A 16,020-nucleotide genomic window follows, 5' to 3' on the forward strand; every position below is an offset into this window, starting at 1 on the left:
AGACTTCTGATTTCTCTGTGAGATACCGCCTTTCAAGAGAAATGACTCATTGGAGAAAACATCCTTTTATTTAGATTGGTTAAAATATCTGCTTGTTGTCAGTTGTCACTTCAAATTAACTTCAGAGATTGGTGATTTGCTTTAATTACTAACCTCTACAGGTTGGAAAATGTCCTCATGTTGAATTAAGCCCATAAAGTCCCATTGTACGCTCACATGAACATTTACTTTTTTTGGGGGGGGGTTAATATAGTCATATTTTCAGGGGCATCATGGAGGCTTAACCAGATAAGCATGCAAACCAAATAGGCAAAATGCCTTCTGTTGAAACCAATGAACACAATACTGTACATAGTAAGACAGCAGACCTCTGGAAGATCAAATGTGATTCAGGGCTTTTGACAAAATAATTGACAAGACCGGGATTTTCAATCAACATAAAACACCCCCACTCATGTCACTGCAAATACACTCAGAAAAAAAAGCAGATGTAGTGGAAATGTAATTTAATGCAGCAAGTAACTACATTTCCTGTACCACAAAATGGCAAAGCACCTTTAAGGACCAAGGGAGGGTTGTGAGGAACCGCATGAAGCAAGGCCGCTAAGTCAACACAGACCAGAAACAATTCCTGCCTCCCTGTCCATTTTCATGCTTGCACTAAAGGAAACTCATCTCAGTCTCAAAACATCACCTTCCAAACAACATTACCTGCCTAATATTCTTAGACAAATGTTGATCGCAATTCAATAGCAACAAACTATATGTGCAACTTCTGCTCATAACTATTCTCTTGATAAATAAATTCACATACTACTTTTTTTCTTCTCAAATCAAGCAGGAATTACAAAGTCGTTTTGCAAATATTACAATCCAAACACGCATCAAGTGAAATTGCACAGTGGCCTTAAGTGGGTGAAAAAGTGAGCTCTTCAACACGAATTCCAAAATAAGCACAAAGATGCATTTGTAAACATAAATTGTGATTTACTTGAAATGTGAGATATGAATAATGAATGATGCCAGGCCTCTAATAGCAAACTAAAATATGTGTGTATGTGAACCAGGCGAGGGATTCCGAAATACCCCTTCAAAAATTGACACATTCCGTTGGAGTACAAAAGGACAACTCTCAATATAAAGTGAGCTGCCAGAATAACTGCATTACTTCAATATCAAAACACACACACACACACACACACACACACACACACACACACACACACACACACACACACACACACACACACACACACACACACACACACACACACACACACACACACACACCTTTTCTTATGTGTCTAGAAGTGACTGTGAGTTCTTCATTTTGTCCAAAGGGGTGTGTGTGCCTTGGCATCGACTACAGCTGCAACATCTGTGATCACTTCAAATTGTTCATGAAATGAATACTACCGCAGGCGCTTAGCCCCCCCCCACCTCACCACAAGAAGGGAACAAGCACGACAAATAAACAAAATAAATAAAAGGTTGGATAGCAGGTGGAGTATTGTTAAAGTCATCTTGCAGTCGTACGCGATGTGGGTTGTCGGCGTTGGATCTTCAACCCATCTGCCACTAGAAAAACAATACGGGGAAAATAACAAGAGAAGAGCTTTAAGGTGTCTAAACGCAAAGAAACAAATACAACCTCACTGTTGATGTAAAACACCCAAAGTCGAAATGTTATATTCAACTGCCCCCAATTCAGAATCTGAAACGTGGTTTTCCTTTGATCTAAAAATAGCCTCATCAGTAATTAACCAGGAACTGAATGAATAAAGCTTCGACCGACTTTGGAAAGAGGGTAAAGGTGATTGGTGTGTTTGAGTTTTATTATGCAAACACAGTGTTATTTATCCACAGGCTTGTCGGATGAGGGCTGGCTGATACAGCATTATAATAATAATAATAATAATATTGTGATATGCGACAAGATATTGTCTCGGATTGGGAAATGGATCAATGATCAGAAAAATGTGATGTAGTTCAATGTTGTCTTTAATGCTTAGTTACAGTTAAGTAGTGCAATGTTATGAACTTCAGACACTGTTCTAATCAATGGTCATAATATCCACACAACTAATGATTTGTTTCTCAAATATTGCTTGCGTGTAAATATTCTATGAAAGCACAAACAGTCATCCCCAAAATATCCTCAACCTACCGATAGAGGTGCCAAACAAATATTGTCCCATTTGATCTTGTCAATATCGCCCCAACGTACTATGATTATTGTTTCAGAAGATCCAGATTATTTCCTGCCATAACCGATTTGGCTTCCCAACACAATGTCAATAACAACGGGTTATTATAGCTGTTATATTATCATTTGTCGTTATTACAGGAGACTAACCTTCAGCCCACCGCCTCCAGAAGTCGAGGTGGTCATCGCCTGTTTCTCCATGTCCTCCTGTTTTTTTCTTTTCCTTTCCACTGCCTCTGGGTTTTTGACACCCCTGTACGCTGTCTGAGAAGTAGAGGGGCCAAGAAAGATGAATAAACGGGAAAACATTTGTACACGGCTTGGCTACAACGCCATGCAAATATTCAGTAAATGTGTGCGCATGCAAAAAAGCATTTAAAATACTGAGGCGCTTCCATACTAGCAAGGGAGCAGCCAACTGCCAACATACGGCAATCAGGGAAAAGACGGAGTATTTTTATTTTTATTTATTTTTTAATAGTGTGTTACGGAACGATGCATCAGCGTGGAACATCACGAGTGGGGAACGGTTTCACTTCCCGGTGTGCAAGTTGGAAGAGCGAGGGACAGTGTTGGCGGAAGGAAAAACAAAAACAGGTATAAACGGGTGACTCGATGCAAAGGGGTGCATTTGGAGGAAGCGGCCAAATCCCAAGTGTGTGATCGACAACCAAGAGGGAACCTCTAACTTGATCCGTGTTCAAGGGGACTTACCTCGCTGCAACTTTCGAATATTTCTTACGGGTTTTCAAAAGGACTTTCTGTGTAATGAAAGATTGCCCCCACCACCCGATGAGGTTCATCTGAGCTCCTCACGACATTTCAGCAGAAACAACAACAACAACAACAACAACAACAACAAAAACAACACACCACACCCACACGTCCCTTCCACCCCAGTGTGTAAACAAGCAGCTTTACCTCCTTTTGCCTCTTCTCGGCCGCCTCCGCCAGCTGCCGTCTCCTTGCGTCCTGCAACGGAGTCATATTTAAACGTTACGGAACTCGAGGCAGAGCGGGGACGGGGACTGGGACGCGGACGGGGAGCGGCGCGGGGCCTGCTCCGTCGGCCCCTACTTTACATTCCAGCATCGACAACAGACTTTCGAAATGGAGAAAGCGGCCCCGGCGCGAGGGTCCGCGGTCTCCCGGGATTCAAACCACACGGCCGGTCCGGTGGACTCGACGTGACAACGGGGTTTTGAAACTCGGGGTGAGTTCGGGGAAAGCTGGGCGGAGGTGGGGGGGGGGGGAGGTGGGGGGGGGGGGGGGGGGTGGGGGCAGGGCAACCTACCGGATCTGGAGTCGCCGGCACCACGTCATCCGCAGCTCCACCGAAGCACGGCAAGCACATCCCCATCCTGGATGAACCCAGCACAGAAAACAGCCCAGCGAGTGGTTTAACGGCGTCCGGACTCGGCTAGTCGGCCATCCCGGTCCGGGTTCGGGTATTTCAACGTACGTGGAGCGGGAGCGGCGCGTTCCGGCTCCGTCCGCTGGTCGCCGCCTTCACATGGCAGCGAGCTGACGGCAAACCGGAAGTCCGCTGTTTCGCAGGAAGGGTTGCCACTTCCGGTGTTGTGCCAAAAACCGATCGCCAGCGAGTGATTGCAGCGGTTATTGATACCTCAACATGACTTGGTTTCATCCGTGAGGGTTCAATTCGACGGATTATAGCCCACCGGTCCTTTTTTTTTTTTTTTTTTTTACCGGTTGAAATACATTTAAAAGGGGGCATAAAAAGTCATAAAATGCAGTTTTGCACTTGTCAAACCACAAGGTGCCGTTTTGCACTTACCAAACCGTGAAATGCAAAATTGAATGATCGCAGCTCCCACCTCGTGGCCGAAAGGTTGTCTGTGCCTCAAAATGACTTGGTTTCATTCCCGGGGGTTATATTTGAGATAATATAGCTCACCCTGCGGACGGCAGTTTTTGGCGGACGATCAATTCTTCGTACGACACCGGGGAATAACCCGCCCCCCCCCAAAAAAAAACAGGACAATTTGTGGGATTCAACGTGTTTAAAAAACAAAACAACCCAAATCTTCCACCTAAAACCACATGGATTTCCTCCCGCAAACGCGACGAGACTCCACAGGAGAAAGTTGACAAATTTCCGCCAATCGCGGAGAGACAAACTGGATGTTATTTTCAGGAAGCGATATTTGATTAAAGTTCCTTTTTCGTTTGTTTCTTTGTTTTAGAAAGACCCAGAGAAGCGCCGCGTTTTATCGCGTCGCGTGATAAACATAACGTCTTTAAGAGAGAGAGAGACAAAAGCAACGACGGGTCGAGAAGCTTTCCCGTCGAAGTTAATCTCCCGAACAGCTGACACGGCGAACAGCGGGGCAGCCCGTCCGGTCGCCATAGCAACGTTTACACGTCATTTATCGTCATTTTGAGTCGCTCGTCGATGCTGTTATTTCCCGAAAACACGAACGCAGCAGAAACCGTTTTTTTTTTGTTTTTTTTTACCGTGAAAACTTGAACGCATCATTCGACTTGGACGTCCTAGCGCCGGTAGCTAGCTAGCAAGCGTTCATCTACAACTACAGCAACTACAGAAAGCCCAATAGAGATACGCAGCGAGCTATTTTATGTCAAACCTGTTGTTGAATCGCTTCGGCATTTTTTAAACGTCCGCAAAAAAAACTGACGTTTCACATTTAAACCTGTTTCCGCTGTGGAGCGTTCAGGTGTCGCTCCAAATAGGGCTACGATCCCATTGAGTTGTGTTCAAGGTCCGTCAGACCCTGCTGATTTAACCGTTAACAAACTGTGCGTCGCACGTATTTTTATCATCGAACTTAACAACGGCTACAGCCGTCGAAACATTAATTCCCAAAACGAATGTCCTCCAAAAACGTACACATATCCATAGGGCTGTTGACAAACCCCACACTAAAAATCGGCTTTGAACGGTTCCAAAATGGTTAACAAAGGTAGGGCGGCGAACACGGCTCAACGTTCGCTAGCCTTTCTTTATCTGGTGGAACACCGCCCCCCTGTGGTGGGAAGGTATAGCGCGTGTTACCTGCTGTAGGAGGAGCCCCATCACTCCACAACAGGTGGTATTGCTCGGAATAAGATTTCACTATCATTTTGCATGTACATAACCAGTAGATAAACACAACAGCCTTGTAAATTTAAACATGTAGCACAAGTTACCCTCCAACCCCCCGCCCCAGTCTTTGTCCGGGACGGTAGACAGACCCCCGCGCGTCACCGTCCGACAGGTGGAACGTTTAAGAGAGGTGAACTAATTGAGCGGAAGGTGAAGCCCCACATCGCTCCCCGTCACCAGACTGTCATCGATAAGTCAGTGTTTAATGTTGTTCCTCGTCTCCATCGATAACAAACTCCACCTCCGTCCATCACCACCGCGGTGTGGGTCCAGTGAGTATGAGTCGTAGGAGGAGGAGAGCCTCTGTTTCCAGCAGCAGTTGAAGGCTTTGTAGTAGATTTGTCCTTCATTTATTCATTCTGATGGAAGTCAATGTCTCGCACCCTGACTGCTCATCAGGTAAGATGCAGGTTGTTACAGCTTCTAATGTCATATTACTAAAAACTAAATTTCTCATTGCAAGTGTCCATTGGTGACCTGGTGCTTGCATTAGCAGATGTTATTTATATTAAAAAAAGCGATGTTTATTATTATTATTATTATTATAATTATTATTATTATTATTATTACTATTATTACTATTATTATTATTATACTTGATTAATTACAATAAATTTTACATTATTATTGTTATTACATTTACATTTAATTAAAATATTAATGTGGTTTCATGTTCAGTTTGGACGTTAAGGCTCTTTTTATGGTTAAAAAGAAGATGAAAACTGTCGAGCTGTTTGCAATAGATCTCAGTATCTCATTTGTTTTCTCTTTTTTTTTTTTTGCACGTCTTACTCTAATATATGTGTCCTTAATGTGAAGGGTCACTCTCTAGCAGCTCTCCGCGTTTCCATGTTGCCATTCTGCAGAGATGGCAATTAAAAATTGATGGCATTTTAACAAAAGCATGTCCCCATCCGCTCATAATGGTCCAGGATGTAACAGAAGTAATTCAATATGATAACAGTCGTCTTCGTTCGGTGCTATAGCGGAAACTTCTTTTGTTGGGTAAAAACTTTTACTTAACTCCAAGGGATGCTTTTGGGAGAATTGATCTAATCAAAAATATTAAGATATATTAATCCAGGATATTCAGATGTTATTCTTCTACTTAAGTGAAAGCTGCTTTCTCTACCTCCTGAATCTGTCATTTCCTGGGTGTTGTTTTTTTAATAGATATGATATTATTGAATTTTTTTCTGTCAATATCGATAAGCTCGGGCTATATTAAAACTAGAGCACACAGATTATGAAAATAAATACGTTTTGCCAAAATGCCGTAGATCTTTTAGTGAAAATATAAATGAACATTTTCTTTGGTAAAAAAAAGATTTATTTGGGGTGTTATAGTTCACTGATTTCCCAGTAAAGTCCCAGTTTCCACATTGTCTCCGCACAATGTAAATGGCTCCTGACGTAAAGTAAAGGGATTTTTTTTTGTTTAAATGATTAGTCAACGTTCTGGGAAGACGCGTAAGGAAGCATCTGCTCATCAATCGATCTGGACTAATGTATCGTTTTGCTACTTCCAAAATGTTTGGAGTGCCACGACTCCATCGCTGCATTAGCCTTAAGGCTGAAAGGGGAGGACACATTTTGGAGAGAAAGTCGTGGAGGAGCGTTGTGTAGCTGAGTACAAAGTATAAAATAAGTTATTAGTGTGATCTACTGAGATAAATATCCACTTCATTGGAACGGTTGTGGTTTTTTTTACATCTAAATATAGAACAATGGTCTGTCATGTTTGTCTCTGAATCGTTGTGAGAATCACTTTGAGTCAGTTCAGAATTTTAAACAGCTGATATTTTCTGACACAATGCTCCACACGAACAGACATCAGTTTGTTTTGATTGTAGTTTATCGTCGTCATGCCATTTTGAGTCGCCAGTCCGTCTGGTATATGTGCATTTGTCCTTTTTGCTTCCGTCGGCCGTCATAAGGGGCGTTTCAGGGGTCGGTTTTATGCTCGGCCCTGGAGGGCGAACCTCTCAGGCCTTCACAGCGACAGGCTCCTTCTGAGGGGCCAATGTGCCTCATGGACCCGCGGACGAGAGAAAAAGATGATGAATGACCTTAGCCAATTTTATATCTAAGAGCATCGAAAACAAAACCATTTCAGGACTCCCCAGACGCCCTCGTCGTGGTCCCTGGACCTCTATTTGAGAAACGCCGCTGTGTACAAACAATAGCGCTGAACCGTGGTGAGTCATGTTGTTTGGCCCCCGGGGGCCGCTCCACGGTCTCTTAATGAGGCAGAGAGATGGAGGCACGATAGACACGTCAGCACACGCAGGATAACCTCATAAACTCTTCATTTGTACATTCCGAGTGTCCACTGTAAACAAATCACAGATGCATTATGGTCTGCGAGCACCACGAGCCTTGGGGGGGAGTTCTTGTTTAGGTTATCGGCGATCATCTTGATCTTATGTAATAAAGCAATTACTGCAACATAAGTGGCTGAATGCAAAGATAAAAAAAATATATATATGTAGATACTCTATATAGGAATTTGCGTGTTTAGAAATTATGTTTCTGTTCATAAATAGGACTTTCCATACAATAGTTATACTTTACTTACTGCCTGTTATATGAGGCAGTCCACTTGTTTTCCTTTCATTAGACAGTATATTCTGCTTTGTGTGAATTGTTTTTCACCTATTTTTATCCTTGAAAACACTTAATGGGGCGCAATGAGAAATATTTACATTTAATACATTACAACTTAAATATTGAACTTGCTGAAAAGTCACACTTCTATTCATTCCTAGTCGATTCAAAGGTATTGTTTTCTTTAAGGTGTGTTAAGTCAACCCCAGACTGTAAAACGACCAAAGTAAGACGTTGCTTTTGTAAATCCATTTCCATTCAGCGGGCCGTGAGTGTCAAATATCAGAGGCCAAAGGGAATTTCGAACTGCGGTTAAAAATGTATGAGCGCAGCAACATGAGAGGAGTGAGGAGGCCTCGCAGCGCTGTGATGTCCTGACGCCCTCAATCATCTGGAGGTGAAGCTCCGCGATGGAGCGGCAGGTGGAGATTAAAGCGAGCGCCCAGAGCCCTGACATTCGTAAGAGAACAGTGTCGTCGTGCAGTTTGGCAAGCGGCTGCTCTGATGTTCACACCGTTCCAGCTACGGAAGCAGAAAGTGTTCGCCTGTGTCGCATCCTCGCACGTTTTGGGTTTGCTCTCAGGTGGTCCTATATGTATTGCGTGTGTGTGTGTGTGTGTGTGTGCGTGTGCGTGTGCGTGTGCGCGCGCGCGCCTGTGTGTGTGTGTGTGTGTTTACAGGACGATGTGCATCCCAGCCCCTGTTGGAGCATCACCCGCTGGGCCTCTCCGGGGCAGGTGGGCACGCCGCCACCGGACCCTCCATCAGCCGCTCTGGGGAAGGTTTCAGATCCTCCATCAGTGGCTCTGCGTCCTACAGCTCCGCCCTCGCCTCCAGCTCTCAGTCTGGAGACCGAGAGACCGAGAGCGAACACATCTCCAGTAAGTTTACCCAGCGACTCCATACACTCACCATGCGAAATATCCGTGTCCAAATAAACCACCGCCCAATGATGTGAGTGGCAGTGGGATCGTCACTATAGACCTTTCGCTTGGCCTGCCGTGGTACACGGGGTCAACGCTCGCCGCTGACGCTCCCTGGCGCGCCCCGTCGTGCCCCTGAACCCCGTCGTGCACCACTCTGTAGCGTCAAAGATGGACCGGCACGGAGCTGGAGCGTCCCCTGGGCGCCCCGCGGCGGACGATCTCTGTTTCAAAACGGCTGCGTCGCTCATCTCACTCAACCTGGAAAGCAACACATCAGCAACTTCCAAAGCACTCCAGGAAGGGCATCGACTGCAATTGAGTTAGAAGCCTCGGTGGGCTCACTGGATCCACTCAGGAGGGAAATGTTGTGCCACACACTTACTGTAAGTACAGCACGAGTGAAACGCTGCGAGGAGTGATGTCCAGATAATGTTATGGGTAGAGCATGACCTCACTGTCTCAACATCTAATCAGCCAGGTACAGTATCATGGCGGTCTTCGGTACATACTGTTTGTCCTGCCTTTCAGGAGGATTTAGGGATGGCGGCACCGAAACTCTCGAACGGAATAAAAGGAGGTTACAGCAGGACGTTGACATGGGTTTCCCCCCAGGACACGACTAACCCTGTTTGTTCATCTGTATTTCACACGATTCCCATAAATGACATCCGCAAGCGTAACAGTCCTTTATCGGTCATCCCATAGCCCTCCCTGCCTTTTTTTTTTAATATTTCTGTTCTGAACGAGGGTTTTTAGTGGACATTTCATTGTTTTTATCGTCATAACAGCTGCAACGGCAGAGTTCTTAGTACATCTTCTCCCTGATATCTGGAAACCAGGAAGTTATTTAGTTCAGAACAAAAGAAAAAAAACAAACAAATCAAGGAATGGTTATATCAAGGGGGATGGAAAAGATTAATAAAAAAAACAAAGGACGGGCCAGTAAATCAACAAAACAAGCAGAAAAACTAGAAAGTATTCTTTCCCTTCTGTGAATTTACACTGAGAATCTGTTGATCCAGATGTCTCATCTGTTTGTGTCATGTTATGTCAACAATTTATTTTGGCCTTGGCGTGGCCTGTTCCAATACGAACAGCTGTTAAATATTAACATTTTACTGCTGAAAATTCTCACATTAGGCTTTAAGTGTGAATCTTTGGCCTGTTGAATGGTTGCATAATAATAAACCCCCCCCATGCATACCCTGGAATAGATGTGTTTGAATGGATTTTTGAATTAATTACATTTTTGCCCATAAAATACATGAAATTTAAATTGTATGATTAATATCTAAATGATGTTAAAGATATTATGGATTTTCATTTGTATTTGGGAGATGCAAACATTGTTTTCTTTTTCCATTCATTCTTTTTTTTTTTTTTGATTGAATAATTTTTTTATTTACCTGCCTTCAATCTACATTTTCTTATCGTTATTTATAAAGAACGTTTCTGTAAAATAATTTCTTGAAAGGATCTTTAAAATTGCACCATCCAAGAACACAGAATGACTGCAGTGTGACCCAGGGATGAGTAATTACAGTGTCGGCCACCAGGTGGAGGTGTTGAGCTTGATGAGAACTCTCTTGCTGCGCTGTCCACAATCTGACCTACATCTGCAAATTAACTGGCAGCAATGGAGCAAATCAAACATTTAAATGGAGCTTCTCTTTCAAGACACTGGTTATTCATTTATTTATCTCCAGCAGTGGAAATAGATCCGCCAATGGGTCACCAAGCTGCGTTCCTGCTCCAGAAATACCAAAGCAGTGGGAGTGGGGAGGCGTGCTGAGCTGCAGGGAAGCAGATGGCACAAAGCTCCTCATGGAGGCCAGAAAATTCCTCAATACATTTACACAGATAAGGATCGATACTCAAACACAGACAGAATCACGGACCAATCTCTGAAATTAATATTACTGTCGCTAATATTTTCTATTATCTGCTGGTACAGAGGCAGTGACTATACATAGTTTAGTATTGTATACTGTACATCCTTGACCAGCGGGAGGTATACACTTTTTAAGACACACACACACACACACACACACACACACACACACACACACACACACACACACACACACACGTATACACAAATATGCACACACACACACACACACGCCTAGCACGGCAAGTGTGTCTGTGTGTGTGTGTGTGTGTGTACATATGTGTGTGTGTTTTTATGTGCTGATGGGCCTGGGGGACAGTTCTGCGCAGTTGACACTGCGACAGAACCAATGACCTTGCAGGCCATTAGTTGATCAGATCCCTACTCTTAAACTGCGTATTTCATATGCTCAGACCTATGAAAGATGCTGAAACGCGGGTGACGAGATGACACAATAAACAGAGCATCAGCATTTTATTTTTTTATTTTACCAGCACCACTAAAATGTCAGCTCCCTGTCTTGTTAATCGTATACCTGTATTACTGTTTATTATTTATTATTATTATTAGGAGTCTGTGGATTTTTTTTAAATGATTGAGTAGATAGTCTGATTTGTTTTTTGCATATGTTTGTAGTTTAAAAAACTACATTTCAATCCATTTAATGATGCAACACATATAAGTATAAAGTCTAAACAATATTGAACATAAAATGAAGGATACAAATTAAATCAATATATTTTTTTCCATTAAGAAAAAAATGCTAGATGTTATTAAACTACAATGGAAAGGAATTCCATTGTAGTTTAATAACATCTAACATTTCTTTCTTGTTGTGTTGGTCCAAAAACTATTGCAGTATGAAACTTCATTGCAGCCGATTTGGGCTCTGCAGTCTGGTTGGTGTCTCACAGTTTGTCTGTTGAATCTCCAGTCAAAGCATCGTTTGACCTGAAACGCCCCGCAGCCTTTTAGGACGGCGCAGCTTTATTTTAGCTCTTATTTTTCAGCACGGAGTGCGTTTAAACCTCTAACCTCGCAGCCCAAAAGCGCCTCTGATGGGTGCTTCTCAGATCCTTGCAGTTTAAAGTTGTCATTCGTGTTGAGGTCCTACTCGGCATCGTTGATGGACCTGGTTGACGATGGAACCTTTCAAGTTCATAATCATGAAAAAGACATTTTCAGAAGTGGGGGGCCACTTCATGAAGTATTATAGGCCCTGTAACACCAAATATGACAAGCATTTTGAGTTTCACTACAGTCATTTTATGTCAGAGCATCTTTTTCATGGGGGTTCAGCTTCCAGTTTGGTGAAGCAGCATCTGCTCCACCTCTCATCAGCAGCACCTCATCACAGGGAGGATGATGAAGATGATGATGATGACGATGATGATGATGATGATGAAGATGACGATGGGATCCTCATGCCCTTGTCGCCGTGGTCCAATGTGAATCAACTCACGACACGACCGGTTCATCATCCTCCGTCCCCCAGTGCAGGTTATCCGCGCACGCAGAGATGGATGCAGGACCTCCCCCTACAGTGCGTTGCCATGACAACAGCCACGGCTCGGGCACCGTGCGGAGCTTAGGCAGCCAGGTGTCGGGGGCTCTGCAGGAGGATGGGAGCAGGGACACCCACGCAGCCCCAGCACGGCTTCACATGGTCCCCGCTGCAAACCCTGTCCTCCGAACGCGCACCACCATCCAGCCGGGGATACTGACGAATCATCCGGGGGAGAGAGGGCGCCCGCGCCCGCACCCGCAGCCGCAGCCATGGTGCACCACTCCGGATCCATCCAGTCCTTCAAGCAGCAGAAAGGTGGGTCTGTGACTGGACTGTAGTTGGCTGTGCGCTCCCATGATGCAGAGCTGGGGGGTCTGTGGCCCCTGGACCTGCTGAGGACAAGTCCACTCCATCATGTGCTGTCTGGGTCATGTCGTGTATCAAAGTGAGGGATAGTGAGATGGGGAGAAATAAGGGACCACCGGGGTGCATTGACTTTTTAACGATCATTAAAGGCATTCAAGGTCTTTCGGGCTTAATACTCTTTTAGTGAACTGCACTGGACCAGAGCAAGTTTCCTCTGAAGCCTGTTCTTCATTATGCAAAATAACATCTGAAAGTATCAGTAACTGATTATATACCTAAACCAATGACATTTATATAAGTATTAGATGTGACTGACTGGATAGTAGAATTATTATTGCACTTTGCAAATATAATAGTATTTTAGTCTATATATTATATAGATATTACAAGTTGGTAGTAATATTTTCTCATTTCCTAGTAAAGCAGCTGTTACTTCCAACAGTGTTATGTGATTAATCACAGATTTTCTGATGTTATTTACCATCTAATTTTGTAATTTATTTAATCCCTACAAATGCTAAATAACTGGTGAAATGTCCTGCTGTTGCTGGTATTTCACTGGGTGATTATCAGTTCAATACTCTATAAAGAAATTCATATTTTCATACTTTCATATTTTCTTGATTACACATGACCTGTAATTTAAAGGTTGCCTTCACAGGTACCCTTTCTTCACACTACCTTTTCCCCAAAATGTTGAAAAAAATACATTTTATTTCTGTAATCAGAAATGAATTCTCTTCTTATAATTTTTAGGAATCTGCACCTGAAATTAATTTCAAAACTAAAAATAAAAGGAAAGCATGCATGGCTCTTCCAGTGTCACATGCTATTGCATTAATGCAAACTGCTGCATAAGGTGCATTTCTCCCTCGCAGAAATTTGCAACACACATTAAATATTGACTCTGCATGTGATATTTATTTTATTTGGAAATGTATTTGAATAAGTCATGACTGTGTTTCCAGGCTGATTTAAAAGCTCTTTATTGATTTCAGAGCCTTTCGGAGGCTTTTTAAGAACATTAGTGCGACAGTCACACTTGCAGTAGTTCGTTTTTTTATTTTCCAGCTGACTATCGTCTGAATTCTGTTTGTTGTTGGTGAAGCTGTTCCTCGTACGGACACCAAAGACTTTCTCTACAGAAACACTCATGACCTCTGTGTGTTTTTTCAGCTGATGATGTGGATTTGGAATCTGGAAAATGTTGATGCGGACTTCCAGTCATGCGAAGCAGGGAAAACCTCTGTCCAAATGTTACTTTATCAGCACTAATAATCATTATACATCAGTGTCATTTCGCCACGTACTATCATAAATTATTAGATTTCCACAAACCACAGATGTTGATCAATCGATAGGTTATCTGGGGCAGATCAGTATTTGGCATCTCTACCCATAAGTCCTGTTGTTGTCGTAGACCCAACTGATGTCATAAAATGTGGCCTTGTGCTATGATTTGCAATAAAAATAACCAATAAAATCTTACAATTCATTGTAAAATCAATCAAAGAGTCAACCCAACCCAAGGCCTCTGGTTGAATGTAATGGTTTAGGCAAAGAATGCAGCACAAGATGAATAAGAATATACTATATCATCCATATCTATATTATAGAAGGTCTACAACAAACACACTAATAGTTTTATCCAAGTTAGTATCCAACTTTTCGGATTTTATATATTGTGTCCATTATAAATGTTTGTTTTATTGTACCATCATGCACCAGTAAACTGTCCACAGCCCTGATGAGACTGTAACACACCAGTAGTGTTTAACAAAGGTCCATAGTGAGATAATAAATCAATCAGCCTGGATAAAAATACCCATTAGCGAAGAGCTGTGTGTGTGTGTGTGTGTGTGTGTGTGTGTGTATGTGTGTGTGTGTGTGTATGTGTGTGTGTGTATGTGTGTGTGTGTGTGTGTGTGTGTGTGTGTGTGTGTGTCTGTGTGCGTGCGCGCATGCGTATGTGTGCGCGTGCGCGCGTGTGTGTGTGTGAGAAAAACTCTGATCCGGTCTAATTTTACCTTTATCCTGTCCTCAAAAGAGAGAGAGAGAGAGAGAGAGATTGTGTGCGTGTGTGTGTGTGTGTTTGAGGTCACAGGAGTGTGTCCGTGCAATTGTGTGTGTTTCTATTCGGGGTGGAAAAATGCTTAAACCTTTGATTGCACAAGCAGGCCACCTGTCCTGTTATGCAAGGAGGCAGATGGTTTTATAGATATTTAGACATCAATTGGGAGGCAGATTTGGCAAAGTAACAATATCACCAGCAATAAGCTATGCTTCCCAAATCAATTGTTGATTAAAATTTTTTTTTGTAGAAACCGGAAAGTTGTGTATGCAATGTGTCCTCTGTCAGAGCGGGCAATGTTCCATACACCGGTGACTGTTAAAAATGGCAAATCCAATCTGGATGTGGAACTTTACACTTTGAAGCTCTTCAACATCCACCGTTTTTAAATGGCGTCAAAATGTCTTTTTTGGTTTACGGTTCACACCACTTTACAAATCCTAGTTCTCTGCGGCTGGATGTCGCGGCAGCGGACGCGCGTCGTCCTTCGGCTGTTTGCTTGAAAAGCGGCTCCCCGCAGACCTCCCAGTGAGTCGTGAGCACATCCACGCAGCAGCGTCTTTGCAGAAAATCCCGTGACGTAGTGGGAATTACAAGCGATCCAGAACGCATTGGGAAGGTTGTGTGTGTGGCAAACGTACAGATCGACAACAGTTGCGGGGCAATACAGATGTTTAATCTGCTCAAACGATGCAATGCAGAGGCATGTGCCAGGGCTGTGTTACAGGGTCCTGGAACCCTGTAGAACCGTGATGAATCTGCCCATCTGCTCCGAGGTGTGTGCACGTCTGAGGTGTGTGCATGTCTCAGCGCGGAAGCGGCGGACGGGCGTCACCGCCGCCGCCTCGACACGCCGCGTCTTCATCTGCTTTCAAAACGGCGTTGTCGTTGTGTCGGTTTGGCTTGTATCTTGCTTGTTGGTTCCGTGAAATATACATATTTTTTAGCCTTACTTTGTATCAAGTAACCCCCTCAACACTTCACTCCTGGACAGTGGCATCATTGTGGTCCAACAAATCACTATTTCAGACTAGAATCAATACCGACAAGTCAATACTAGGATATTCCCCCTCAGATAAGTCTCGAAGCACCTCATGATTGAATGACTGAGCAGCACTTTAGGCGTGCACACGTCAATACAGTTCAAATGAATCAGAAAACCCATAAGAATAATTGCATAGCTTCCACAATATCAATTATTACTATTTTTGACTACGGGCACCAAGCTGTTATAGAGCTGTGGTCGCTGTGTTGATACTGGGATGTGAATTTCTAAGCTTTGTGAAAAATATGATTACAATAATGATATACGTATAATG

General features: G+C 43.3%; 2 protein-coding genes across 2 annotated transcripts in view; one reads left to right on the forward strand and one right to left on the reverse strand.

Annotated features, from left to right (window-relative positions):
• Nucleotides 1–489: 489 nt before the first annotated feature.
• svip (small VCP interacting protein) lies at nucleotides 490–4,029 on the reverse strand. Its single transcript, XM_080002637.1, has 4 exons — nucleotides 3,501–4,029; nucleotides 3,128–3,178; nucleotides 2,357–2,470; nucleotides 490–1,578 (listed from the first exon to the last, which is right to left on the reverse strand). Exons 1-4 carry the CDS (start codon nucleotides 3,564–3,566, stop codon nucleotides 1,564–1,566), a joined length of 246 nt encoding a protein of 81 aa, XP_079858763.1. The 5' UTR covers nucleotides 3,567–4,029; the 3' UTR covers nucleotides 490–1,563.
• An 8,504-nt stretch (nucleotides 4,030–12,533) lies between these two features.
• ano3 (anoctamin 3) overlaps nucleotides 12,534–16,020 on the forward strand; it is a gene marked incomplete at both ends in the record, with an annotated part of 31,190 nt that continues 27,703 nt past the window's right edge. Inside the window, one exon of the mRNA XM_080002478.1 lies at nucleotides 12,534–12,579. Within this exon, the coding sequence (XP_079858604.1) occupies nucleotides 12,534–12,579 (46 nt within the window). The remainder of the gene's footprint in view (nucleotides 12,580–16,020) is intronic.

This window comes from Zeus faber (genome assembly GCF_960531495.2).
Source record: "Zeus faber genome assembly, chromosome: 6".
Classification (NCBI taxonomy): domain Eukaryota; kingdom Metazoa; phylum Chordata; class Actinopteri; order Zeiformes; family Zeidae; genus Zeus; species Zeus faber.

Bases quoted from the DNA above. Each gene is read 5' to 3' on its own strand.
- svip (XM_080002637.1), bottom strand. From the start codon at position 3,566: ATGGGGATGTGCTTGCCGTGCTTCGGTGGAGCTGCGGATGACGTGGTG. The intron at 3,179-3,500 runs GTAGGTTGCCCT...ACTCCGTTGCAG, and splicing joins TGCCGGCGACTCCAGATCCG to GACGCAAGGAGACGGCAGCT. The intron at 2,471-3,127 runs GTAAAGCTGCTT...TCTACTTCTCAG, and splicing joins CCGAGAAGAGGCAAAAGGAG to ACAGCGTACAGGGGTGTCAA.